The sequence below is a fragment of the Strix uralensis genome, chromosome 1 (assembly GCF_047716275.1).
Source record: "Strix uralensis isolate ZFMK-TIS-50842 chromosome 1, bStrUra1, whole genome shotgun sequence".
In the NCBI taxonomy this organism is placed as follows: domain Eukaryota; kingdom Metazoa; phylum Chordata; class Aves; order Strigiformes; family Strigidae; genus Strix; species Strix uralensis.
In genome coordinates, this window is record NC_133972.1 from 92,368,741 (window position 1) to 92,396,492 (window position 27,752).

Here is a 27,752-nt window from a genome sequence, read left to right on the forward strand (position 1 = left end):
ATGAAAAAAATATATGCAGAATTTCTTAATTCCACAGCATCTGCAGTTCATCAAAACGTCACTTTCAATGTGACATTTTTTGTTTCACATTACCAGATCTGGATAAACCCACGCTACTTACCTACTTAACAACCACCTTGCGAACAAAAGTAATTTTAGGGTTGGAGCCTCTTGTCCTAAAGCCAAGCTAAATGACCAGCACTGGCTTAGCTAATGCAGAACAAAGATTTTTACGAGAATGGGCACTAGTGGATGAAGAGAAAAGGCATAATGATAGCTCTTAGTCCACTATAGGAAGACAACCTCCAAATATGCACTTGTTTAGAGCAATGCTGTAAACAGCAGTAGTGTTCTTTGTCCTGAATGTATCTACCACATGGCCTCTGTAATGGATGCAGACTGTAGGAGGACCAAAAGAGCTTTAACTGCACCTGCCCTAGTTAGCTCGAATGTCGCTCTCCTGAAGTCTGGGGCTGCTGCTTTTTTGCAGAGAGCAGATTGCCTGAGCTGGTCTCCAGCCAGGCCGAAAGGTCGGACCAGGTGTTTGGTGTATACTCAGCGAGCCTCTCCAGACAGCTTGACAGCCGCCTGACCAGGGGCCGAGGAGTCCTGGTTTGGTTCTGTGTGCTTCTTCGGCCTTCTAATAAAATGTCCCCACCAGGAAAGCCACTACTATCAAAACACGGCCGGTGAAGGCAGTGGCTGAGCTCATCCAGGTACACCCTCATCTTGAGACTGACTACATATGAGGCAGCCAATGAAGACGACGGGTGATTTCATCACACTTTGAATTTAAATGTGGCTATGGAAGAGCATATGGCCTCACAATTGTTTTTTGAGTTTTTTTTTCTTTCTCTTTCCCTGTGCAGACAGTTGCTGTCGTTTTCACGAGATGAAATGTGCACTGGTGTTATACTCGATGCTGAAATTCACACATACTTTCCTTTAGCAGCCCCAGCCAAACTTTAAAGAATTTCTAACCACTGTGGGGTGTTTTTTTTAGAAGATATTTGATCATGATGCTCTTAGCAGATTTAATTTTGAAAATGAGGTGATGTAATGGATTTGGGGAAAAAAAAAAAGCCAGCCACAGAAGTCTAGGAGGACTGCTGTTTCGCACCCAAAGAACAACTGTTGAATATTCGTTCTGTTGAGCTTTTACAAGTGCAATCTCCTGCAATGAAAAACCCAATAAAGTAAGAAGATCGGCAAGTGTCCCTTAAAGGGTTGGGTCCTCCACTGGGGTGCCAGGGTTGAGGAGCCCTGTGAGGGCTGGGGTGCCGCGACCGGCAGTGGGATCTGGGTTTGTGCAGAGGCCGGGGAGAGGAAAACAACCCGCCACTGCTCATGGTCGGGGCCTGACCCGGGGCCAGAGGGGTGGCCACGAAGGGCAGGGCAGGGCGCAAGGCGAAGCCGTCCCCGTGAGGGCGGGGGGTGCCGCGGCGGCGGGGCCCGGGGAGGCCGAGGTCGGGGTCGGGGGGGAGGCCGGCGCTGAGGGGAGGGACGCAGGGGGCTGGCGGGAGGGCAGGCGCGGCTCTGGCGTCCGGCGGAGGGGGAAGGGGCTTTCGCCCGGCCGGGCAGGCGCCGGGGTGCCGGCGAGGGTGGCGGTTTCCCCGCCGGCCCGGAGCGGGGCTGCCCGCGCCGGTGGGGGAGGAAGGCGGGGAAGGCGCCTCGGGGGCCGCGGGCCGGCGGCGGTTACGGTGACTGACTCGTTCGCGGCACCCGCCCCGCCCCCCCCTCCGCTCCCCTCCCCGCACCGCGGATCGCGCCGAGTAACGGTCCCTCGCTCGCGCTCTCCCGGGGCGTGGGCGGCTGGGCTCGACCCGGCGCGTGCCGGGCCTGCCCCCGCCCCCCCCCCCCCCCCCCCGCGCCCCCGCGCCCCCGCCCCCCCCCCGCGCACACGCACACGCGCTCGCCCGCCCGCACTCCCGCTCCCTCACACGCACACGCCGCCGGCGCGGCTGCGGACCCGGCTGGCGGAGCGCGGCGGAGGGAGGCGGCCGCACCGGGTCACCTTCCCGGCCGCCGGCAGCCAGAAGGGCGCTCTCGCCGCTCCCCGCCCTCCACCGCCTGCCCGTCCGTCCGTCCGTCCGTCCCTGCGGGCCGTCCCCGCCCCGGGCGAGCGGGTGCCCCCGGGCCGGCGCGGGCATGAGCTGCGCCGGGGGGAGCGTCGTCCTCCCTGCCGGGAACCCGCCGCCAGACCCCGCCGCCCCGCTGGAGCTGCCGGCCGGAGCGGGGCGGGAGGCGAGCGGGGACCCCCCAGAGGAGGGCGAGAGCGGCGGCCCCAGCGCCGGCTCGGGCCGGAGCGGCGGCTCGGAGAGCGGCGGCGCCGAGGCGGGGGCCGCCGCCGGCGACAAGCCCGAGACCCGCTCGGTGTGCAGCAGCGAGAGCGGCAGCGGCAGCCACCCCGGCGGGGCCGGCCCCATCTGCAAGATCTGCTTCCAGGGCCCCGAGCAGGTGAGGAGAGCGGGGCGGCGGGCGGGCGGGCGGGCGGGCGGCTGCCCCGCGCTCGGCGCGGACGGACCGACCCCTCTCCCTCCGTCCCTCCCTGCGCCCCTCCCGCCCCGCTCCCGGGGCGGCGGTGCCGGGCGGGCCGATCAGCACCAGGGACAGGGCTCGGCGCCGCCCGCCCGGCCCCGGCTGCCCGGCCGCGGCGCGGGAAAGCGGCCGAGGAGCGCCGGTGGCCGCTGCCGGGGGAGGCCCGGCGCCCCCCGCAGCCCTGCCCGCTGTGAGCGGCGGCCGGCGCCCCGGCCGGCATCGCCCTCTGCGGTGTCGGCGGCTCAGTGGGAAGAGCGAGCCGCGGCTGCTCGGCGAGGCGGCGGTGACAAACGGTCGGGGCAGTTCCGAGCCGGCGCGGAGCTCTAGGAGAATTCAGAGGTTGGCTATGGCTGGCGTGCACGCTGTGCATCTTCTTGCCGTCACGCTCGCCGGCTCTCCCCTCAGGGACTTTAAACGATAGGAATTTCTCAGGTTTCTATTAGACTTTAAAATGACAGGGTTGGCTTACAGGTCATGTTGAGAAGACCTCCGAGTATCTTCTCTGTCGTTACATTGCTGGACACGATATCAGCAGTGGATCCATAACTAGCATTCTGTAGCTTGGCTTGTTTATAGCTTGGCTAGAAAAAAATCATCTCAAGGAAAGAAGAGAATAGCTGATTTATATAATATAGAAATATGCCAACTACTGGGGAAAGTGTTTGGTTACATTATTTGAGGTCCTGCCTGACAGCTGGTTAGCTGTGCTCCAAGAGCACGGTTCTCTGTGACATCACCTGTTTCTTTTCCTAGTAATGACTGCAAAAAACTGTAGGAGAAATGCATCTAGCCACTTTTGGTACCGTTTGAGGTGTTTGAAAGGGCTAATGCTACTGTTAGATGCATGGTAATCTTTCACTTGTTTCACAGATGTATGTGTACATGTGTAGACAGTTGTCTGGCTTTGTCTCATTAGAAGCACCTAGATGTCTTTAAGACAGTTTAATTTTGGGGTATTTTTATATCCAAAAATACATGCTTTTTCACATATTGAAATTGAGACCAGTTCATTGTTACAGACCTGTAAATATTTTGTTATTAAGTATCCGTGCACATAGAGATTCCTTTAAAATTAATGTTTCTGTGTTGCCTTTTCAGGGTGAATTGTTAAATCCTTGCCGCTGCGATGGGTCTGTACGGTACACACATCAGCTTTGCCTCTTAAAGTGGATAAGTGAAAGAGGGTCATGGACCTGTGAACTCTGCTGTTACAGATACCATGTTATAGCAATTAAAATGAAAAGGCCTTGCCAGGTAATTTGTTTGTTTGTTTTTAGAAATATGTCTTTCCAGTCATTTTTAAAAACAAAATGATTCTTATGTTTATTTCAAGGTTTTTGGAAAATACAGCTGAAGAGCCTGTGTGCTTCACCAGTTAGCAATTGCACCCACTTGAAGTTAAGTTTTTAAGACCAGTTACATATTAAAATGTGCAGTCATTTGATTCTGTTATGTTCTTCTAGCTTTTGGCTTGCCATAGAAACGGTCTTCAGAGGTTGTTAAATTCTGTAATTAGATAAATCATACTGAGACATGACAGAACAAGTTGGATCTCCCTGATTCACTTTCTAAACGTTAAACCTGTCTTTATAGTCTGTTAAAGACTCAGTCAAAGGTTGTTTTCATTCATTCTTCAAGCTTTGGGTCCAAAAGAGAGTGGCAAAGAAAACTACTGTTGACTGTAAAAAAGTAAAAGGAGGTGACTTTTCAGTCTTGGCACAATCCGGAGTAGCAGAACACTCTTTGAGTTTTGTCCACCAATAGTTGTTTCAGAAGCTGAAAGGTGCAGTAACATTTTTCACAGCTCCCTTTAACAGCATCACAATATGCAGCTGGAATATTGTAGTGGTAGCATGTTCAGGGAGAGGGGAGGGGAAACTCAAAGCTTCAGCAGATCTGTTAGGGAAGCCTTAATACCACTTTGCATATCAGAATTCTTTAGAGGCTTAAAATACCATCCTGGAAATTGTATTTCATAACATCTGAGGAACGCATTTAGTAAGATAATTGTATCTTTTTTTAGTCTTGATCCTATGAGCTCAGAGATGACGGAGCTCTTGAAGGCCAGAGCACTCGGGTCATTTTTCTGCACTTGAGCTTGATTGGAGTTTTATAGAAAAGACATGCTTGGATGGTAATGGCAGTTGTGTGAGCGTGATAAGCATTCCTTGGATGTAGGATATCTGGAGTATTTGCTTACAGTTGTTCAGATTAAGTGTAAGTACTTTCAGAGCCAGTTATGACTTCAAGTTTTTTCTTTCTGAATCCATAAAGGAAACTTTGGTGAGTTTTCCTGGATAGAACCTTTATGATGTAAAAAAGTAATGGATTTGGAAAACGCTCCAGAAAATGAAGGTGGTTGATTCTGTTTCTACATAGACTTTCTCTGGTGATTTGTCATGGCATTCTGTTTGATTCTTTTGGCTTTTTTTAACCTTTCAAAAATCTTTATTTCCCATATATCTGCAGCAATCTCATCCTTTTCCTAGCAAAGGTTATATTATCAACAGTTTGCAGTGATAGTCTCTGAAAATAGTTGTTTGACAGCAAGGACATGACACAGTTGCCTGCAAAGAGAAATCTAGTAATAGTTGAGATGTCCCAAGGTAGCTAAAATATCTACATAGGATAGCAGATACGTCACAACTTATGAGAGACTCTGGAACTGCAGCTGGAGGCCAAGTAGGATATAAAGGACACCTGAAATGTTGTCAGACACCTATCTGGTCAGTATGTGGAAAACAGAAGCAAAGATGAAAGTACGTGTCAGTAGGTGACACAGCAGAGAACAATGTTTGGCCAAACTACAAGTGAAGTAGAAAGAAACTGAAGAGCCAAAAGTTAAATGCCATTCTCTTCATGAGTTACGGTACATTTTTGGGGGGAGGACACAACTAGATTCACGTTTCTCCTGGGAGCTTAAAAAATACTTGATTTATTCTTAACCCAATCTTTCATTTTTAATGTAAATTATTTAAGTCTATCCTTTTTTATTCTCAACAAAATAGCATACAAAAAGATTTCATGGAGTTGCACACTCAAATAGCAAGTTAAGCATACATTGCTAGGGTCAAACTCCTGACCCCCAAAAGATCACGCATCTCTTTGAAGGGACGCAGTAGTACCTTCTCATTTTTCTACAATGAATACTCCTCTGTAGTTACAGAATCTAAAAGGAAGTCCTAAAACTGCAGTCATCTGTGTATTTTTATAAGGGCAATCAGTCTTAAAATGCCCTCACTCCTCTCCCATATTCTTGAGTCTAATAGTATTGGCCATTTTTAACAGCTGTCTTGGTTTAAGCTTTTGGACAGGCTCTGAATCATTTGCTTGACTACACAAAAGCCTTTTTTAAGGTAACTTTTTGTTCAGGTTGGGTAAAAAGCTGAGGGCTAAACTGTTTCAATATAAAAGTAGTTTACAACATCTTCACTGAGGTAGCTAATGTACTTAAAAGTTCCCAAGAAAGCAAGACTTCTTGCACTACATTAGATACAATATCTGGACAGGAGTAGTTCGCTCTCTCTACAACTAGTAGTCTGCCTCAGTCCATGTTCTCAGAGTTGTCTCTACTAGTCTTTTACTTACTAGATCTCTGTAGGCAGTGTCATAAGAGAGAAAAAGGATGCTATTTACCAAAACGACTTTTTCTGAAGTGAACTGTCTATGCAGATTTGCACCAGCTCCTCAGGTTTACTTTTACCTCGTGTATTTATGGTATGTGACAGTGTGTAGGGAGTTAAGAAGTAGGAGATCTTTCTGTTTTCTTCCAGAACATTGGAATAGATGTGAATATTCCATTTAATATCTAACATTTTCTATGGTTTCTGTTGCTTCATGGCAGGGAAAGTAATCCCAAAGGGGGGCCTCTTTGGAGGCAGTACATTCAAGGAACAAAATTTACTATGGTAAGTGACTATTCCAATAGAAATTTTTCCAGTGTCACTTTGTATATTTCAGCAACTACTTCATAATTTACTTTTAAGAACCCAATCCTGGAAACACATAGACTTAATATAGGAATAGATCTTAAAACATAAAAAGTAACAAATTAACCTGTGGACTAATAGTGGAAGACGAGTGCACAAATTGATGACGTTTGGTATGGCGTTTCACAGAGAAATGCAAATTTGGATTTTTTTCAGCATCCTTCTCCAGATCATATCAGAAAGGCATATTTAAACTTACACTAGTCCATTAATAAAAGCACTTGTTCACGTTCCTGGACTTGCTCCTTACAGTGGGGTGGAATTTGATCCAATAATAGGCAAGATTATGTTAATAACAAGAAAACCCTCAAACTATAATGAGGGGAGATGGAGCAAATATTGCTTTGGGCAGGGAGTTTTGGAAGGTTTTTGAAACAACTTAAAAAGAAGAGAGAAACTTGAAATGTCTGACTTGGAAATTACACCCACCTAGAATTACATTTTAGATTAACAAAGAGAAAGAAAAGACAAACAGAAATATTTTTTATATTGGTTTGCTAAGCTTTATAATTTGTACATATTTCCTTTCTAAAGGAAACATAAACAGATTGCTTTGTTTTTTATTGGTGCTATTTAATTATTAAGCTGTTAGCAAATTAGTTCACTAGACATGCAGTTAAGCATGAATGTATATTAAAGTATGTCAGTTCTCTTGTAAGATTCAGAAATAATGTTTAAAAGTGGAATATAGTCATGCAAAGGTTGAGAAAATATACTTTGGTGCTAAACCCCATCATTTCTATAAAAGTGAGCAGTAAAGATATTTAGAGAATAGCCTTTTCTAGACTGTTACTGTAGTCTGTCATAAAATAGCATTACATTAGATGTTTGATGTATCTTGTGCTTCTGTTCACTAAAACATTATATTCTGTTACCCCAGGTGAACTGGACCTATTCCAAAAGTGATGCAGTAGATCGGTGTGCTAATTTAAAAGTTAGTTGCATGGTAATTCAACACCTTTTCTGACATCAGGAAAATCACAAAACAGTTATTAAAAAAACCCAGCAAGTATGTAGTTACTGGAGGTGGAATGTGGCTCATGAGTTCAGTGGTTTTCAGTGGCCCAAATTGTGATTATTAGCATTTGAGAAATTCAGCATAAAAATTACTATGTTCAATAGTTTTTGTGAATTACAGGTTCAATTTTTCAAGTCTTGTTAATGTGAGTAGTTCTCACTCATTTGAGTAATCTCACTGGCATCAGTTAGATAAGCATGAGCAAGACTCCATAGCAGCCTGCATGTATATATATGCATGTTATATCAGGTGCAAAAGTCAAGTTCTTCAGATAATTCAATATGGAGGCCAGTGTCCAGAAAAAATGTGTAGTAAATGTTTAGTAAAAGTTATTCCTAATGACTATGCACAGCTGGATGAAAGCATTTACTTTTTGTAGGCATAACTAAGAAGGGGAAAGGGAGAAGACTCAAATCTCCAGTTGTGTTTCTTAAACTACACTATGTACTAACAACAATCTACTAATGTTGCTGCTGTTATGTTGTCTGTAATGAAGATCCAGGAAGATACACCGTGCTATTCAGTATGCCAGTGCACACAAAGAACAAAAAAGATTGTCCCAGTCTTGGACAATTTACAAAGAAGTTTGAACAAGAGCTAAGGGACTAGTTTATGGGGATATATAAAACCAGTAATCTCTGTACACTAAACATTTTTAACTATCATTGAGGTTTTGGCAGCTGAAATGGGATGAGTTTTAGGATGCCTCTTGAAAAGAAAATAATGAAGCTTTGCAGGCACCCTTTGAATGTGAAAGCAGTACAGAAGGCCTGTTAGAAAATAAAATACTTGGCTGAGATAGGTATTGTGAACAGGAAATGAGATTTGATGTGAGAGTAGTCATTAGAAGGTAATTAATATGTCAGTAAAAGCCTCGAAGGACTTAAAAAATCAAGTCAAGTCTTTTTTATTTGATGTGATGGGGAAGAGAGGAACCATCATAGTGGAGAAAGAAGGGCATGGTCAAAGTAGTGCACTAAAAACCCTATTTGAAGCAGTCTTGTGGTTGCTGAGAAAATTACATTTGTCATGAGCTTAAAAGCCGTGTTACAGTAATTGAGACATAAGATGAAAGTGATGATGAGAAATTAATTTTTTATATATGAATAGTCTTAGGCATGCTACATAGAAAGCCCCTGTAAGTTTTAGAAATATTATGAACAGGAAGATCCAAATAGATATTTAAATTTAAGATAATTCCTGGGTTACAGAACAGAATCATGGATTGGAGGAGAAATCCATACTGTTTGAGGAAGGCTGGGACATGAAAATCCTAGAGATTTTTATGAACTTAAATGTATGGTAAGATCTGTACAAAAGGTGTTAGAAACAGACAATTATTTTAGTTTTCACAGGCAAGAGAAGTTTGAAACAGAAAAGTAGATCTACCAGTCATCACCATAGATATATTAATTATATTTCTCACACTCTTTTCCTAAGCATCTACTTTTGGATACTTCTAGGAAGAAGTTACTAGACTGGATAGACCTTTTGATTTGATACACTCTGAGTCATTTCAGTGACATGTCCTGGGTAGATGCTGGTGGTTACAATCAGGTCTAAGTACCATGCTTACTGAGTTTAGAAACAAAAGGGTAGCAGGGCCGTCGGAGAGGTCAGTGGTGTCAAAGTTGTGGATTTTTTTTTGTGGTGGGAAAGGCAAAATATATTTCCTGTGTACTTTCTGTGGGAAATATCTGAAGGTAAATGAGAGACTGAAAAAGAGAGTTGGGGTAAATGAGTGGATCAGGAAAGACAAAAATATGTCACTGGGGCAAAGTAGAGAGATTATAGAAGAAGAGAGGACAGTAAAAATTTTGCCCTGATGGAAAGGACAGAAATGCAAAAACAGAAGGTGTCACAGGGAAATTGCTAAAGGGATAATGAATTTCATGCTGTATTATGTTTTTGTTTTCTTGTAATCAATGCACAGAGAGACTCAGAGATAGAAGGAGTAGAGTTGGAAAAGAAGGGCAGCAAAAAGGTGTGGAGACAAAACTCAGTTAAGCTTGAGAATTACATTTGGTTAGCCATTCACATGAGAGAACAAATTTGTCATGGAGCAAGTGAGCAGGCCACTGGTGCACTGCTGTCATCCTACAAGCAAAGTATTGTGTCTGTTGGCATACAGAGCTGAAGGAGTGCAAGATGGACATTACAGTGGGAAGGAGGAACAGAACTGTAGAAGCTTTAGAAGGATGGAGAGAATTGGTAACTAACGACAAGTAAGAGGGAACAAGGGATGGAAGAATCATCAGTACCAATGATCTGAAAGTCATGAAATAATGAAGAATAATATGTGAACAAATGAACTGATTCTATCACAGTGATATCACAGTGATAGTTGGGTAGGGATAAAGAACTAGTAACTAAAGATGAGATGCAGACCTAGATGAAGAGCTAATCAAAGCAATGAATGGCTGTTGACTATGACCACTGGAACATATTTGTAAGTCCAATGAGGAGAGATGAGGTCAGGGCAGTCATCAACATGGGAGCTGAAGTTATCAGGAAGGAACATGGGACATTATAAAGAGAGTCAAGAATTGGAAGGATGAAGTAGAACGGGGTTAAGTGCACAGAAAATAGAAGCTTGAAAGAGGGGAAGGAGATTGATTTTGTTTTAGAGAGTCCTATGAAAGAACTGAGAGTCAGGAAGTGGGGGTGAAGATTTAGGTCAGAATGGCCAAAACTTGGAAACCAACTGTTTGAAACCTGTGATTCAGTTCAGAAACTTGGATATTCCTAGTCTAGTTGGGATTTTAACATTGTATGGCAAAAATTATGCTTTCTGGCTGGTTGGAATGGAACAAGATTGAAGTAGTGATTTAGAAGGTATAGTTAATATTTGGGATCTTGCTACAATAGTTGTTGGAGTGGCACCAGCAAACACCTGAGATCTGCTTTCCTGATCCTCTGTGTGTTAATGCTTTGCTAGATGGAACATTTGGTCAAAATTGGCATCTCAACTGATAGAACTCAGAAAATCTGTTATTCTTGTCAGAGCATCAGCTACAGCAAGCAGGGAGATAGACAAGCCACTCTGGTGCTCACATCTGTCTATTTAAGACAGAGGATTATCAGTAAAAAATAGATTAGGCAAAGAAATGGTAATTATAGCATAGAGAACAATTTTGTACTAACATGGAGAGTGATTTTAAACTAGTTGTGTTTACTTAGGCAGTTCCGTTGGACTTCTGAAGTGTATACTAAGGTAATCAAGAACCTACACAAAATAGAGGGCATGTTTTAAAAAAAGAATAGCATTAATGGTACGTGGGTGTGTGCCCCTCATATGTCACTTTTTTTTTTTTCCCTGTAGCTTATTAAAAAAGCAATTGTTTTCTTGTATTATTTTGTGAAATCCGTAAACTGTGCTCAAGGCATTCTGACAGCTTGAATGGTGTGAAACAACAGTGCAATGTAGACTGTGAACTGTACTTAGAAATAAAGTTTTAATTCCAAGTGACATCCTGATCTAGTGGTAAGATACATAGATATATATTTAAAGAGTGTCATTATCTTGGTGTATTAAATAGTGGGTTAACTACTTCAAGGGAAAAAGGTGGATTCTGCTGAGCCTAAGATTTTCATGGGGTAAAATGACTATCATAAGACATGGTGCTGGGTTGTTTTTCAGAGGAAATACCTTGAATAACAGTTATTACTGGAATTATAAGCATAAAATACATATTTACAACAGATTCCATTAGAAAAATACATCCAGAAGTAAAGGGTAGTGTGAATGGGAATCAGGATTGCTACATATACTGCCATTTTAAATGCTTAGGATATCTCAGTGACAAAGAAAGGCTTAAGATGTGGTGTGGGACCTGCATTCAGGAACCTTTGAGTTACTGTTTTTTGTAAGTTTTTTGTCTTTTTGATTGGATATTTGCCTAATAGCTTGATCTTGTAGCCTAATATTAATGAAATTTATTTAATGATGAAACAAATTTTTGTCCTTTTATGTCCAAAATCCTGATTATTCAGGTCTTTAATTCCTATCAACAGACATTAGTGAAAAATATTGTAATCAAGACTGGTTGTTTCAGCATGCTTCTTCTATTTCTTAATATGAAAACTTGTTTATAAATGATAATGTACTGCTCTTATACCTCTTTTCTATTCCTTAGCTCATGCTTATTTGGCAATGTGAATAGCCTGCCCTGAGCACCATAACTTCCTGACTTTTCTACCAGTCATGCTATGTCAACTGTGAAATGCAACTGTAGTTTTTTTCCACAACTGAAATTTGTCAAAGAAAGTTTTATTAAATTAATTTTGAAACTTCCTTTTAATGCTTCTTGGTTTTGAATGTTGGTCAGTTTGCACTGAAGTCCTCAGTGCTTCATCCAAATGACTGGCAGTCATGCTAACTTACTTCTTTATTAAATTTTTCAACCAGGGAGGTAGCTTTTGCACCTATTGTACTTAGATTTTTTAAAATTTTTGTCCCATGCGTAGATTCAAATTGGATGTTTGGTATTCAGAATGAAGACACTTTCATACTGCTTCAGCAGTGTGCAGAGGACAGCCCGTGCCTCCTTTCATGCTAGCAGTGCAACAATGAAAGAACAATTTGACCTCAGTTCTTTTGAAGTACTTGTCTTAGTCAGAGCACCCTCATTGTGAGTTTTGACTGCATGACTCTTTTCCCATAGGGTTCTTTGCTTTTTGTTTCAATTTATTTTGTCTTTCCTTTTTATTTTCTTTATTTCTATATTTCTTTTTCCTGCTACTTTTGTTTTCATTTCAGTGAAGCTGATGGAGAATGAATAGTTTTAGCTACATGCTGTTTCCTTTCCCCTTATTATTCCCCCCCTCTCCCATATTTCTGCATATTTTTCTGGCCGTGTCTTCCCTCCAGGGCAGTATGAAACTTCGCCGTTTCTGTGACAAGCATATTCCCAGTACAGGAATATACCATACTGATGCCCAAACAAACTATATTATTGGACAGAGGCTATTTACTGAGCTAAGGCTCATTTTTCTTGTCTTTTATGCCCAAAGAACAGATACAATAAAAAATAATTCCTTAGTAGTTTCAGAAAGTCATGGACCTTACCATCGAGATGAAATACTTGCTAGCATCATGTGTATTTAGCTACTCTGCTAACACTGGGACAAGATTATTCCAAGCACTACAAGGATCTTGAAAAAGGCAAATTCCACAAAATTTGCATCCAGAAAACTGTATCTGGAGAAAATAAGAGTAGACATCCATATGCTTTCTCTTCTCGCTGAGGAAGCTCCCTCTGCTTACCGGGCAAGAACAGACAGACAGAGTCTACTTCTTAATGGAATGCTTTATGTATCTCTCATGCTATTATCTGAGCAATCTGCAATTTACAATCTACTATAACTTGTGGTTACTGACAGCACATTGTGTTCCTCCTTGGATGACTAAATTCTGTATCTCAATTTCAGGACTGCTATTTCACAGGAGGAAGGCAATATGACATATTTTACTTGAAGGAATCGGCGTAACAGCTGATGTGAGCTCACTGGTTCACAACAGAATAACACAGATAGAATACAGGAGTCTCACACTTGCAGCCTTTTCCTGCACTTGCAACACTGTCCTCCACATAACCTCCTTCTTTAGTGACCACAAGAATCATCGGAATCTCCATTCAATGTCACCTTCCAAAAAGGACACTTTGCCTGTATTTAAATGTACAGTGATGACTTAAAATCCTTCTGAGACTTAATAAAGAGGGTCACTTTCTCCTCAAGCATTTAGAGAGTATTACATATCATCTCATTCCTTTCTGCATGCTTGCACCAAATAGAAATTTGATTAATTACTGATGCCTTCTGATATCTGTCAAACTTAAGGGAAAGATCTTCATATCATCTACTACTCAGTATAAGGAGAGGGACCACCAAATGAATCTTGGGGATTTCAAAATCCTCTGCTTCATCCTTTCTTCTCCTTCCTATAGCCTTGGGAAAAAGACCTAGAAAACATGTGAAACTGTTGGTTATTCTAGGGAAATGTGTCTACTTCAGAGTTTCTCTGCTGAGAGTTGATATGGTTACCACATACTTGAATATGGAAAATCTGCTGTGCACTCACTGGGAAGAGTTTATGGCTGTGGGGATTTTAGGAACTTATCTTTCCTCTGGATCTTTCCCTCATGCTTTTGTAGATCTTACTGATATAATTGCTGTGAACCTAGCCACAGCAATTAGGACCTATGAGATCTAAGGACTTCAGTCTTCTAGTCTAGACTGTTTTAGAAGAGAGAGTAGTTTCAGTAGTTTAAAGTTACTCTCAAATGTCATGGTGTTTATCATGTGACACAAGTGAATCTTTGTCTTCACTGTACAACTCCCATGCATCAGGCCCTCATGATAACCTCCTAAAGGTTCCTTTCTTCCTTGTTTGTGTTGAGAGGTACAGACTTTAAGTCTGTTTACTTAAAAATCACCTAGCATTTCCACAGTGCTCTGACCCTGAATTAGCATATCTGAAGTGTGACTAAAAAGCTGTGTCTTTGTCCCAGTATCACTTTCTCCATCTTTTTCATCTTTCTCTAACTTTGCTGATAAATTAGCCAGGTTATCTGAGTATCGAACCATTGTTTCCTCTGACATATGAATCCCTAAGGATGTGACCTTTGGTTATGACATTGAATCTGTGACTACTTTTTCTACTCCCCTCAGTAACTATACTGACTACTCCTTTCCCTGTATTGTGACAGAAACCAGGAAGATTCTTGGGATAAAGACCTGCTTCAGCAGGACTTACACTGTATTTTTTTTTCTTCTGGTAATCAAGGCCTAATTCCAGTCACTTTAGGGGAATCATAGAATCACAGAATCATAAAATGGTTTGTGTTGGAAGGGATCTTAAAGATTATCTAGTTCCAACCCCCTTGCCATGGGCAGGGACACCTTCCACTGGATCAGGTTGCTCAAAGCCTCATCCAACCTGGCCTTGAACACTTCCAAGGAGGGGGCATCCACAACCTCCCTGGGCAACCAAGGTCTCACCACCCTCACAGGAAAGAATTTCTTCCTTATATCTAATCTAAATCGACCCTCTTTCAGTTTAAAACTGTTACCTCTCGTCCTATCACTACACTCCCTGATAAAGAGTCCCTCCCCGTGTTTCCTGCAGACCCCCTTAAGGGGGAACAGGGTTTTTTAGAATACGTTTTATGATATGAAAAAGAAAATTACTTTAAAAAGTTAAATAATTTTATTTACAAACTGAAATTCATGTGGGAATTTGCATTGCTCTAAAGGGATGATTAATTTACATTTCTTGTGTTTATTTTCATTAATAAAGCAAAGCACTTTCTGAAAAATTTCTGTATGTGCTGGAAGGCTGCGATCCTACTGCTCAGTCTGTCTGTGGCACTCAGCATCTCTGCAGGGTGTTGTGGGTCCAAAGTAGCAGCTGCTTACCTGTCTGCTGGAGAATTCCACCACTGGACTCAGTTAACATGTTGACTGAGAGCCTGAGCTGCTTTACTTTGGTAGACCATGAGCAGGCATTCAAGAGTGACATTCTAAAAGCTGTTCTGTTGGAAAATTGCTGAATCTTGTTTTCATAGTCACAAAAAAGCCACAGAAATTTCTCCTTTAGCACTGAGGCTGTCCACTCGTTCCCAGTCCCCTGACTGGAGAAATGATGCATTCCTTTCTTTGATCTCTCTTCTCCCTTAGAATCCTCTATAAGTTAAGGCCGATAGACCAGAAATGTTCCTCTTCACTACAGCATAGCAAAAGCTGTGTGGTGTCAGTGTCAGAATACTGGCCATTTTGCTGATTTTTTTTTTTCATAGTTTTTTAGGGTATTGAGCCATAGTTTCTACTTCAGAGTTGGATGCTGGATAAGTTACTAACATCAGCCGGGTCTGACTTGGCAAACCTACCTGAAGAGTATTAGGTCCTCCCCTTACCAGATGTCTGAGCCAGTTATCTCTTTGTGTGCTTTGAGCCATGAGATCTTATACTAGCTATTTCACAGTGCTGAGACACGTTCCATTAGCTCTGTCTGCAGTCACCGGTCTTAGATGCTCTATGTTTTCTCAGCTTGCAGTCTTTGATGTTTCTCAGAGTCCAGTGAGTGAGTGAGCATTCCATCTGAGATGGACAAACCTTCCCTGCTTTTTTCATTAGGCATCATCTTTGTAAGGATGAGTTGCTCACAAACTTTGGATATCAAGAATTTTTTGTCTTACTACAATGGCAGAATCAGGGTCATTTGAATATCTACTTGCCTGTTTCTATCCATTCTAGAGAGGTCAAAAAGAGCAGCAGTCTATGTGCAAAACATTTTCCAAGTGGTAACAAGTTGTTTCAGTACGTATATCCTATAGGATGATACCTAAAGAGTGCCCTAAACTAGTTTCATCAGAGCTCAAGTGTTATTGTTAATATTACTAAGGAATCCAGAAACAGTGCTGACTGCAGGACAGAGCAATCTGAGAGCTGCTGTTCTGAAAAGAAGACCAATACCTCCATCATACATAATTAAGTGGATGTAAAGAGGGGACTCTTGTCTAGAGACAACAAAATGTGACTGTGTTTATAGATATAAACTTGAAAAGCGACAGTTTGCAGAAGAGTAAGTGGTTCTTCCATAAACGTGTTTTCCGTATAGACAGCATGTACTTACCTTTCATTCTCTTAGGTGCTTCTTACATTTGAGAGAAACAGAGGGTATTTTAATTTTTATGTCTGTATTTGTACAGCAAGAGAGGGTACATGGGTTATGTGTAAGGCATAAAAGCACCATTAAGCCAAGAACAATTTATAGTTTAGGGATTTTCAAAACACAATGATGTGAATGGATATTACAATTTTTGATATTATAACCATTGCTTCTTGCAGTACTATGAATGCTGATACACAATATAACAAGTCAGAAAGCTGGGTATTTTCAGCGTTCAAAAGAATCAGTTACATTGTGCAATTCAATGTAATTACTCCAAGGGATTTCAGACTTATTCATGATATGGTTAGAGAGAAATACAGAGTTTCTGGTATAGGGTACACTCTAAAGGCAACTATTTTTGTTTTTTTACAGATAGAGCTATCATATTTGACGATACTTAGTATCTCAATTGCCACTTTCTGTAATTAAGCACTACGTCTTATACATTTTCATGTCTTAAAAATGGAGTCTTATAAGTAACTGGTGGTCAAAACCATGGCTACCCCAAACAGAAGAAATTTGATTACTGATTCAAACAACAGTACCTACTAGTTTGTAGCTGTGATCATGTAGCAGTACCTGAAAAAACTAAGGCAACTGACTTTTAAAATTTTTGTTTATTAGATTTTTTAATTAACAACTTAATAATGAAAATATGTTTATTAATAATTGTAGTAAGCATACATTATATTCTTATAATTATAAATGTATTGTGCATATGTTTATATCAAGTTTTAATTTTTATACATAATATGTAATATAGGAAACAATGAAATAAGCGAATTCTTCCATTAGGCCAAATTTTCAAGCAGTATGTTATTTACCGTATTCATTTTCACAGTCTAAAATTTTATAATTATGACTAAATTGTCTTCAAGTGAAGATTTATTGCTAACTTAATTGATTACAGAATCAATCTAATTGATTTGCTAATCTAATAAATTACATTCTAATTGACTTTTAGAGCAAGCTCTGCCAGATTTTGTACAAACCAGAGCCCAGGATTGTCTTCTTCATGGCTACATGCTAGTAGATAATACCTTGGTATTCTTATCATCATTTAGCCTTCACCCAAGATACACATAACGTTGCTTGGGGATTAGACAAGGCAACAACCTTACCTCTGAACTCAGGATATGTTTCTTTAGTCTTTTTGTTGCCCTCAAAATCTGAAGTTTCCTTTGTTTTACATGTTACAAAGAAGAACATGAAATCAGGATTGTCTCTTCCCTTGTGTTGTGCATCTTCCAGATTTTCACATGAAAAGTCTGATCCCATTCTGTGAATCAGTTTTTGTTCAGGGCCAAAAAAGCCAGAGGCCAATATTTGTACTCAGTTGTTTTCTGGTGAGGTCATACCCTTCACTGCTGAAACACATCATTGCCATATAGCAATAGGGAGAAGACTGGGCAGTGAAGGTACTTCTTCAGATCCTAACCAAGGGTATAGAGTTGTTCTGTGCCAGAACTATTGTGAAGTCCCCAAATATCAGATGTGAATAATGTTGCTGCAGGATGCAGGGGAATACAGTGACAATAGACGGTGATGCACTACTTGATTTCATGTCTTTAGATTCATAGACTGCCTAGAAGCAGATAGTGGAAAGCAGTAGATGCTGTGTACTTTAAACAAAATGTTGGTAATCGATGCTTTACAACTTCTTAATTGTGCTTATCCAATTGATTTTTTTTTTGTAAATCTACATCCTTTGGCTCCATCATCTAACCAACATTTTGTGTTGTGCCTGGATTGGAAAAACACGGTAATACTTAGCATTTTCTACCCCTTTTACAGTACTTAAATACTTCAGAAGAGTCCTCTTTCAGTTGTTCAGTAAACTGGAAACTTTGAAGTCTAAAATTCCAATTGTATGGCATTTCTTCCACCTTCACATCATTTGTATGGTTCTTTTCCTGGAAAGGCCTTTCCATGGCCTCTTTTTCAGCATCCAGAACACACTGAAATAGGCCAGTGTCAGAAATGGTTCCTGATGCTTTGTACCATACTAAAATCATCTCCCTACTCATTCCTATGGAGGTGATGTGAAGAGAAGAATCAATTTCATTTGCTTTCTGTTTGGTTCAGTGAACATCTCTGTATTGTGTGGGAACTGGAAGTGTGCCAGTAAATTACTTGGAAGGAGTTCTACTATTGAATATCCTGAATACCATGTAAATCTCAGTTATTAAAATAATATCTTTAGAGGTGGAAGTTCAAAACCTCACTTTAACTTGGGTGAACAACAGGTTTGAGTCAAGGTCCCTCACAAAGGAGTGCACCAACCATTAGGGTGTAGAAAGTTCTCAGATAAACCTTCTGTGTTTCTTTGTATGGGTTGTAAAAATTACTTAATTATTCATAGAGTCAAAAAGACAAGAGAAAGAGTACCCAGCACTTTCAGATAGTCCAGCTAGCAGATGAAACGTGAGTTTCAGTAAATGAAATTGAATTAATACTTGAATACTTTCAATAAGGGAGACAAGAAGACATCAACAGAAACGATCAAGAATAGATGATCCCTCTGTATACTGGCAGGTGGCCAGGGCATTTATTTTTGTGGAAGAGACTTGTTCTGTCCCTCCATGCTGAGCAATTTTTTACACATCTTTGGTGAGTGCATTAATCTCATAATGAGCTGCACATTCTTAGCCTCATGCTCAGCATTTTTATCAGTTAAAAATATTCAACAGTTTTAGCTAGAATTTACAAACAGTTCCTTTCCCAGGAGAGAAGGAAGAAGCAACTCCAGAACCCTTTTTGATACTGTCTGTTTGGGTCCAAAGAGAAGTACAGAACCGTTTAAGCAAAGCATGGTTAAACCTCCTAAGTGACTAGACAGAATGAAAATTGTTAATACCTCCTTCACACAACTAGTTTATAATCTTGCTGAGACTTACTTCCTCTGAGTAATTAGAACAATGTATTTTTTTTTTTTCTCAGTGTTCTTCCAGGAATGTGGACCTATCCGTAACATGACAGTCAATGCTTGAGCTAAGTTTTCAGTTTAATTTTGCAGATCATCTTTAAGTTGCAAAGGATGCAACAACCATGGGAGGCTTTAATTTCCTCCATTCATTCATATTTAATTCTCAGATAATGCTATCAAGAGTACATCTAGATTGCAGTGAAACTCAGTATTTCCCATAAAGCTGCAGCAGAAATTGAACTGTTCTACTTTACAGTAGGAATAGTATTTATTAACACAGAGTGTTAATTTTCATTCACTGGCTTTCACCAAATATACATGTGTCCATGGAATGTTCAAACTACTGATGAACTAAGCCACTAAGCTAAACTTAATTGGTTAGTCTCATATGAGTTACAAGCTGACTTGTAGAGAATAATTCACTTTAACCTTACATATTTCTCACAGATACATCTCTACAACACACCATGATTTTTAAGTACCCTGTGGTACATACTTTGGTGAGAATTTGATCCTAGTGGATTGACAGGCAATTCGTAATGAAAATCAGGAATTAGAAAAATTACTTCTTGGTACAAATAGGACATTTAGCAGGTTTCATATTTTTGTTTCATATGCTTTTAGGTGTTGAGAATACTATATTAGATACTGTGAAATGATTCCTGATTCAAATATGATCATTAGTAAAGGGCCAGCCTTTCTTTTGAGACTGGGTAAAATTACAACCCTTATTTTAATAGACAGGAAGATTAACACACAGGATTAATATCCTTGTTTTAATCAACAGGAGTTGATGTTTTCAGAAACTCTGAATGCCTCAAAGTGGAGAGGGAGTTCACCTCCGTGTACCATTAAAACTAAATACCCCCTTTCTGTCTCGTAAGAGAGTGAAAATGGTCACACAGTCCTGCAGTTTTGCCTCGTTCCTTTTATTATTTGGCCAGCAGCAGAAGATAACTACCAATAATTTCTCAGAGCAAAAGTAATGTAAGACTAATACAGTTTTCACCACAGCTTTGGTTGTGGTCTCAGATCTTGATTCTATCATAATTAAAAAATTATAAGATAAAATGTTAAACTATTCTGCTTAATAAATAGTAAGATTTTGAAAGGTGAATGTAATAAAATGTGAAGATTTTGTACATTGCTCGGGAGGTCCAGACTTCTGGGCACTCAGAAATCCGAGATGCATCTACTGTAGGTGTAGATGTTCTGCTCAGTCGTGTACATGCAGTAAGCCAACACTTCCAGGAACTATCAACTAAATTGCATGTGTGAAGCACGAATGGACAGTACCTCCACAGTAAATGTTATGCTTTTAGAATGTCCCAAGTAAAATATTTGTCAGCCTTCCAAGCAGACTGAGAAATTACATACAAGCCAAACTATCTGTATTCATGAGCTCTCTGATACATGAAAAGATAATGGGCATTATGACTACAGGCACTTTATGTCTTAATAATTTATCAAAATAGGTAAGCATTAATGGTGAGCTGCAATTTTTGTGGCATTGATTCTTTTTTTTTTTTTTTAAAAAAGACATAAAAATAGAAGCCTGTAGCCAAAAATGGGATTTCAAATGTTTGTGTGTGTGTGTATGTGTGTGTACTCAAAACTATACATTTTCTATCCATCCTGGTCAATAAGTTAACAATATCACTGCATGTTAAATCATGAGGTGCTTACTGCAAAACATGTTAGAAAACTTAATTACTTAATCATCTATGCTACTAACAAGATAAAGTAAGGAACAGACATTTCAAAAATAGATTGTTGGACTTAAATCATTGTGTTCTTTTGCTTCTGTAAGAGTTGTATTCATACACACACAGATTGCAAAACCCTCTTATGCATAATGAATGACAGTAGGAAAGAACTTCTTGTCAGAGCTGTCTGATTCTACCAATCAGAGCAATTAGAGCAATCTAACAAAAACTTTTTAGAAGTCATATAATTGATATGTCTTCAGGTTAATCATGTTATAATAGGTCACTGCCAGCTATTTTTAGTTACTTTTATATAAAATATGGGTTCCAGACTGACTAGAGGGAATGGGAGGCTTCAGTCAACAGTGTCCATAATAAGATGTGTTTCTGAGACAACAGAGTGGAGTAACCGCCAACAGCTCTTTGGTTTAAGGAATTTTGGTGGATTTCAAACTTGGATAGTTGAAGCTGGTACACGTTTGGGGGGCCATAAGGAAATTTCATATGTTCTTTATTAAGGATGTAGGAAAACGTGTAGTTTCATTGCAGACATTTTTCATGTAATGTATTCTAAGTACAAGCAAGCACAGTCTCAGTCTGTACTTTTTAGATCAATTTTCTGCCATGTATTTTATAATAGTCAATGAGCTTTTACAAGGCGCTATTAAAAAAAGCCAGGTTAATATCAATTTATCTCAAAGATGAGAGATCTTTGAATATTATATCCATCTTTATGTTAGTAAGGACATTCATATAACAATATTAACTTTATTCTTTAACAATTAGTCCATCAAAGCAATATGTTTCTTTCAAATTCTGGAAGTCTCAACCTCAAAAAATAAGAAATTATGCAGTATTTCTGCTTGAGAGAGCCCTTAGATGAAAAGAGGAAGCAATGTTTCTGGGGTCAGCATTAGAACTGTAGTGTACCATTAACATACTAGACTCCCAAATGATTCATGAAAGGAAGACCAGCAGTAAATAAAAGATTAAAAGAGCCAAACATAATGAAGTGTCACTAGAAGTAAAAGTGTAGGAAGTTTCAAGGAACAGACAGTATTACATTAAAATCAGAAGCATGAATTATATTTTGTTTATGAAGGCACCATTTTCAAAGGAAGATTTCATCATCATTGTATATTAAAGTGCATTTTTTTCATGGACAACAGAGAGGACATGGTATATCATAACACTACAGATACGATAGGAAGAAATATGAAATGGAATCCTATTTCATAGAAATTTAAATGAGAATTTTTTATGAATCTGAAAAATTACAGTATTACAGTTATCTAGATACAAAATATTTAACCTTTCTAGTTTTTAAGCAAAAATTGTAATCTTTCTCATAATACTTATTTTTTAGGGTCATGTACTTTACAGAAGCTGACACTAAAAGGCTGTAGAGATCTTTTCTAACATGGCAAAATACTTAGCTAAAAGAACTGCTACTGATTATGGAATGTATAGTCAGCAAATGACAAAAACAAATTAGGAAGTCATAATATAATTTATAATCATGAACAATTAAGAGTTATGAGACAAGTTATATGAAGAAAATGAGAAATGCTTTTATGGAAATAATGGATTTAAATTGTGACATGCTAATAATGAGATCATTCAATTTGGAATGTTAAATAATTCAGTCTGTTAAACTCTAAATGCAATTTCTCAACATTAACTATCACTGAATTATTTTCACTACATCATTTTTGTGACTTGCTTATTGTAAGCCATTAATTTGACATTAAAAGGTGAAGTGATTATAACAACATGTAACAGGGCATACAATAAGCTAAATGATTGTGAGAAATCAAATAAAGCTTAAGCGGCTTTTGATACTATAACAAGAATCTTGCTCTTAGAAAAAGAGTCTTCTGTTCCTGGGTGTCTGTCAGAGTGTATACCTACACATATTAGCTATGCTGTGAGTAAAACTAGAAGAAAACAGTGTGACCACAACTTCAGTTCCTCTTCATAAGCCCTGTTATGAAATGCAATGCCACCAGACAATACAGTCCTATGTAGTTCCTCTTGTTGCCTAATGGCTAATACTGTCCGTGGCTAAGTAAAGGACTGAACCTTCCAAACTTATTTGCATGTGAATAACATAATAACTACAGAATACCTTCTTCGTTATGTGAAAAATATGCCTATCTCAGTAAGACCTGTTTGCTTTTTATAATTTGTACACAAACTCAATAAAACTTATGGGAAAAAAATCAAGACATTCATTTCCCAAGAGGCAATCTCAGACTGTTCTGAATCAAAACTGATTGGAGGAGGGCAAGGAGGAGGAAATTTCTGCTGAGGTAAGTTAGCCATCAGGAACATCCACAGTCTTCTTGCCTTTGGCACTAAGGAGGGACATCATACACAGAAACCAAGGTCCCAAAACTGATCACGTTTTAGAGCTTAATATAAATCCATCCCACCCTATCACTCTTAGGGTGGGGGATTCTTATGGCAGACTGCCTAGCACTAGGAGGCAAGTTAGCAGTTTCGCATAAAACTTTCTGGGCCTCTTGAATGCCTTCCATCTTATGCACAGTCCTTCCTCCTCTATCTACTGTGGGATTTCATCAATTAGTTCAATTTACAGATTACACTAACAGGGAGGAAACTTTCCTGAAATGTTTAACTTGCTTGGTTATTGCTGACCTTCATAATGAGGAAGGTGGAGGACTACAGTTTCTTTTGTAGAAGAATGTCTGTGAATACCCCAAAGGCCAAAGTAGATGAGTAATAGAAGAAAACATGCAACCCCCTTTTGGGGTTCTTGGTTGTTTTATTTTGTTGTGTTTGTTTTAACTGTTCCTTGATTTTTAAAGGCAAAGGAGTTAGGAACTACAATCCGTGGAATGCTTGTGCATTTTCTCAGTAATGGGGGTGGCTCCACTTCCTGGTTGGTAACACGCTAATATGTTGACTCTTTGGAATTAATGAATTTATTGAGGTTGAGAGATTCAATTGCTTGCATTCTTGACAGACAATTCATCTGATCAGGAGGATAGCAAAATAACTAGAATAATTCTTGAGAAGATGCTAGGAAGAGGTGAGGATCAAATATATGTTTCTTAAGACTTTTAAAGGTCAAGCTTTTCTAGAAAGAAGAAGTTTGGGGAAAGCCAACAAAAGCCCTCATGAGATGGAAGAAGATGCTAGAAGGGGTTGATTCTGTTTGGGAGTGGGAGATAGGAATAGAAATTAATTGTCAGACAACACCAGAATAAGGGATGGGCTTTTTATCTAGACTGCATGCTACATTACTTACTTATTCCAAATATTTGGACTACTCTTCCTTCTGTTCAGTGCTATCTTTGCAGAATAATTATGAGCGTTCTAAGTTAAAAAAAAACCCAAAACAACAAAGAAAATCAAAAGCTGAAGTGAGTTTAGGAACGTCTGCATTGCTGAAATCGCACTGGGAAAGATCTGCTGTTTATTTCAGTGTTATAACAGTCTTTTCAATTTATTGCCACTTCTTCCATGAATTTGACAGTTTAATATTTTGTGACAGTTAAAGCTTTACTTCATGTAAATGTCCTTTGATTTCAGGCATTCCAAACAAATTTATTACAGGTCTGTCTCACACTGATAATGAAAGAAGATAGAAAGAGATACATAACCAATAGCATTTTTTACAGTTTTCTGCCAAGTCACACTATGTGGCTTCAGCTGAGAAATGAAAAATAATTGTGTTGAACATAACCCTATAGAGTCTAAAGAGAATTTTATGAACTTCAGTCCTGACATTTAAATCCTGTATACAAGCAATACCTGAGCCATGAGAAGCTCACACCATTCTGTCATGTGTCACTCGTTAATGACCTTCTTTGACCTTATAAAAAAAAATCTAACAAAGAAAATAAGTATCCATAGTTGCTTTACCTTAAAAAAGGTATTTAATATGAATAGCCCCATTCCAAACCCTGAAGTTCAAAGAAGTAGCTAGTATGAGTTTAATAAGTTCATTATAAAAGGATAGTATTTCAAGATAGACAATTTACAAATTGTTGTACAGCTATGCTTTTGTACTATTATATTCAGAAGGCTGCAACAAGAGGAGGCATGCTGCACCAGATGTGCAAATTAGGAAATGGTAGAAAAGTTAATGGAAAAAGCTGAAAGAGAAGAATGGGGCAGAGGACCTCATTGCTCACTCAGGCTCTTCACAGTGGTGCTTGATGGGAGGAAGGGAGCATAAGCTGGACAAAAGAGGATCAGACTGGATATCAGGAAAAATGTTTTTTAAGAAAAACATTTTTCAACCTGAGGACAGTCAAGAAGCCGAACAGGTTGCCCAAAGGGCTGAACAGTCTCCATGCTTGGAGGGTTTCAAGGTGTTACTGAATAAACCCCTGAGTAACCTGGTCTGATCTCATCACTGACCCTGTTTTGAGCAGGAAGTTGAACTAGAGACCTCCCACAGTCCCTTGCAACCTGAATTATTCTATCATCTTGTGATCATACAGTACTGGGTACCCAAATGCTGGTAAAAAGAGTAAGCTTTCATAAAGAGCAGGAAAAAGGAAAAATTACTGCCAGATGGGAAAAAGCCCTTACTGCAGTAGCCTACTCCACCTATTTCCTTTTGCAACTGTAAAAGAGGGCAGGTATGTTCAAAATTAGGAACAGCAAAGATGGCATTCTACAAAGTCTGCATACTAGCTCTGGAACAGGTGATGGGACTAGAGTGGGGAGTCTGCCAAGCTAATATAGACAATTACGGCCAACAAAGACCATATATGTTAAGGGTAATCTTATGCCGTGTTTTGCTTTTGAGACTCATTGTTTTAACAGAATTTTATTTCTATTCTTATCTTGACAGAATTCAGTAAGCATACTCTTTTATATTTAAATCCTGTCACACCATAAATCTGAGTCACCTCACATACGGAGGATACAGCCTTCCCTGGAAAGGCAGACATAATTGGGGTGCACTGAAAAGAAATGTTTGTGCTACCTATATTCAGGGCTCCTCCTGAGTCTTCAGGTTGCTTCCACACTAGGCTGCAGGTGTCTCTTTGTACTCTTAACACTGGTTTATACAGAAAAGTCCAAGTCCCTTGGTATGTCTAGAACTACTTTGGTGAGGAGCAAGAAAGTGGAAAAAGGCTTCAGACTTTAGGGAGGTGGGATGGAAAGGAAAGTTGTCATTTTTGACTTGTCACACTAACATAAAAAATACTTAAAATTGTTTTCCCAACATTTTTTTTATTCTGTTCATTAGCCAACAAATATGAAAAGCTGGGTTCCATTCCTAAGACTAAATAATTTTCTGTCTATGTATTCAGAACAGCAATAAAACTATTAACTCTTCTGAAGTTCACAGCTAGATGGTGATAGTGATGCTGGAGGGGATGGGAAAGCAACTCTTAGTTTCACTTTAACTAAAAGTGAAATAGGAAAAAACTATAAAATGTCAGTATCAAGGATATTAGTAAAGATCTATAAAGAGATGTATAAATACTAAAATAATTTCTAATTTCAGGAAAAAAGTGGAGTTGAATGTACAATCACAGAAATTAACATTTTTATCTCATACAACTTTGTTTCTCTTTTAGTGGCAAAGCATTACTATAACACTGGTTGAGAAAGTGCAGATGGTTGCTGTAATCCTAGGATCTCTGTTCTTAGTAGCAAGTGTGACTTGGCTTCTATGGTCAGCCTTCAGCCCTTATGCAGTATGGCAAAGAAAGGACATCCTTTTTCAAATCTGCTATGGAATGTATGGTTTTATGGATCTAGTATGCATAGGTAAGCTCAAAATCTTTAAACAGCACAGACTGTTGTTTAAGACTGTGACTATATCTATTTTTCTAATTGGTCACGATAATTGATCACTCCAGTTCTTTGCAGATTTATTCTCAGCTGATACCTTTGGCAAATACTGCTTTTTACAGTGTTACAAACACTGCAAAGAGAAAAGAACCAAAGAAGCTTTACTCTCTGATTCATCAATGTTTCCCCAAGATCTTAGTGGTGAGAACAGGATCAGTTTCAGTTTCTTGAAAAAATAGACAGCTAGCAAAGTTCAGGAAGTTATATAGATGAAAATGACAGAGACATTATTAAAATAATTAGTAAAATTACATGCTGTCAAGTCTCTTACTGATGCCACTTTGCATTAGATTGTACCATCATGAAGTGCAGAAGAAGCCCTGGAGGTGTTGTCAAACCACGTATCCAAAATTAAGTTGCACAGACTTATATAGGTCACTGTGCTAGTAATAGAGAAGAACAGAGAAGACAGGCATGAGTTCTTTGTACATCAGAAACAGTTATGAAACACTCTAACAGTGCTAGCTGTAGTAATTTTACTATTAAAAAGCCTCAAGTCATTTAACTCTAGCTGAAATCTTATAAAATAAAATACAATTTACTGAGCTATTTTGACCAGTTCTGAAATTTCTGAAAATATATTGGACCCAGAAATATTTAAATAGAAATCCCTTTAGTATTTGTTAAAACAACCTTAAATTGATTGTTAGAATAGTTACGATTATTTACAGAGAAAATTTAATTGCAGTAAAAATTAAACCACATTCCTAGAATTGCAATTCCAAGAAAATCCAGAAGTCAAATGCTATCTGATATCAATTTGCTTTGAGATTTCTGAGTGATAAATGTTGATGTTATCCCAATCTCAATTCAAAAGGACAGTGCTGAATTCTGCTCAATAAGGTGCAAAGAAACAGAGTGATTCCTAATATCAAGGCTTTTGTTCCAACCATAAAGGCATATCATCTTTTATTGAAACCATGCCATTACTGTAAATCTATTTATATTTCAGCTGGATCAGCAGTTCTGTTTATTTTGTAATTTTTCTAAAAGAAGCCCACTTTGGAATATTTTAGAATACAACCTTTCTTCTGTGAACCCAAATCCTCTCAGACAG

General features: G+C 39.4%; 1 protein-coding gene across 1 annotated transcript in view; it reads left to right on the forward strand.

Moving 5' to 3' along the window:
* The first annotated feature begins 2,062 nt into the window (after positions 1-2,062).
* MARCHF11 (membrane associated ring-CH-type finger 11) overlaps positions 2,063-27,752 on the forward strand; it is a 32,161-nt gene continuing 6,471 nt past the window's right edge. Inside the window, exons 1-3 of the mRNA XM_074893054.1 lie at positions 2,063-2,457; positions 3,637-3,792; positions 26,419-26,611. Coding sequence (XP_074749155.1) covers positions 2,149-2,457; positions 3,637-3,792; positions 26,419-26,611 — 658 coding nt within the window. The 5' untranslated portion in view covers positions 2,063-2,148. The remainder of the gene's footprint in view (positions 2,458-3,636; positions 3,793-26,418; positions 26,612-27,752) is intronic.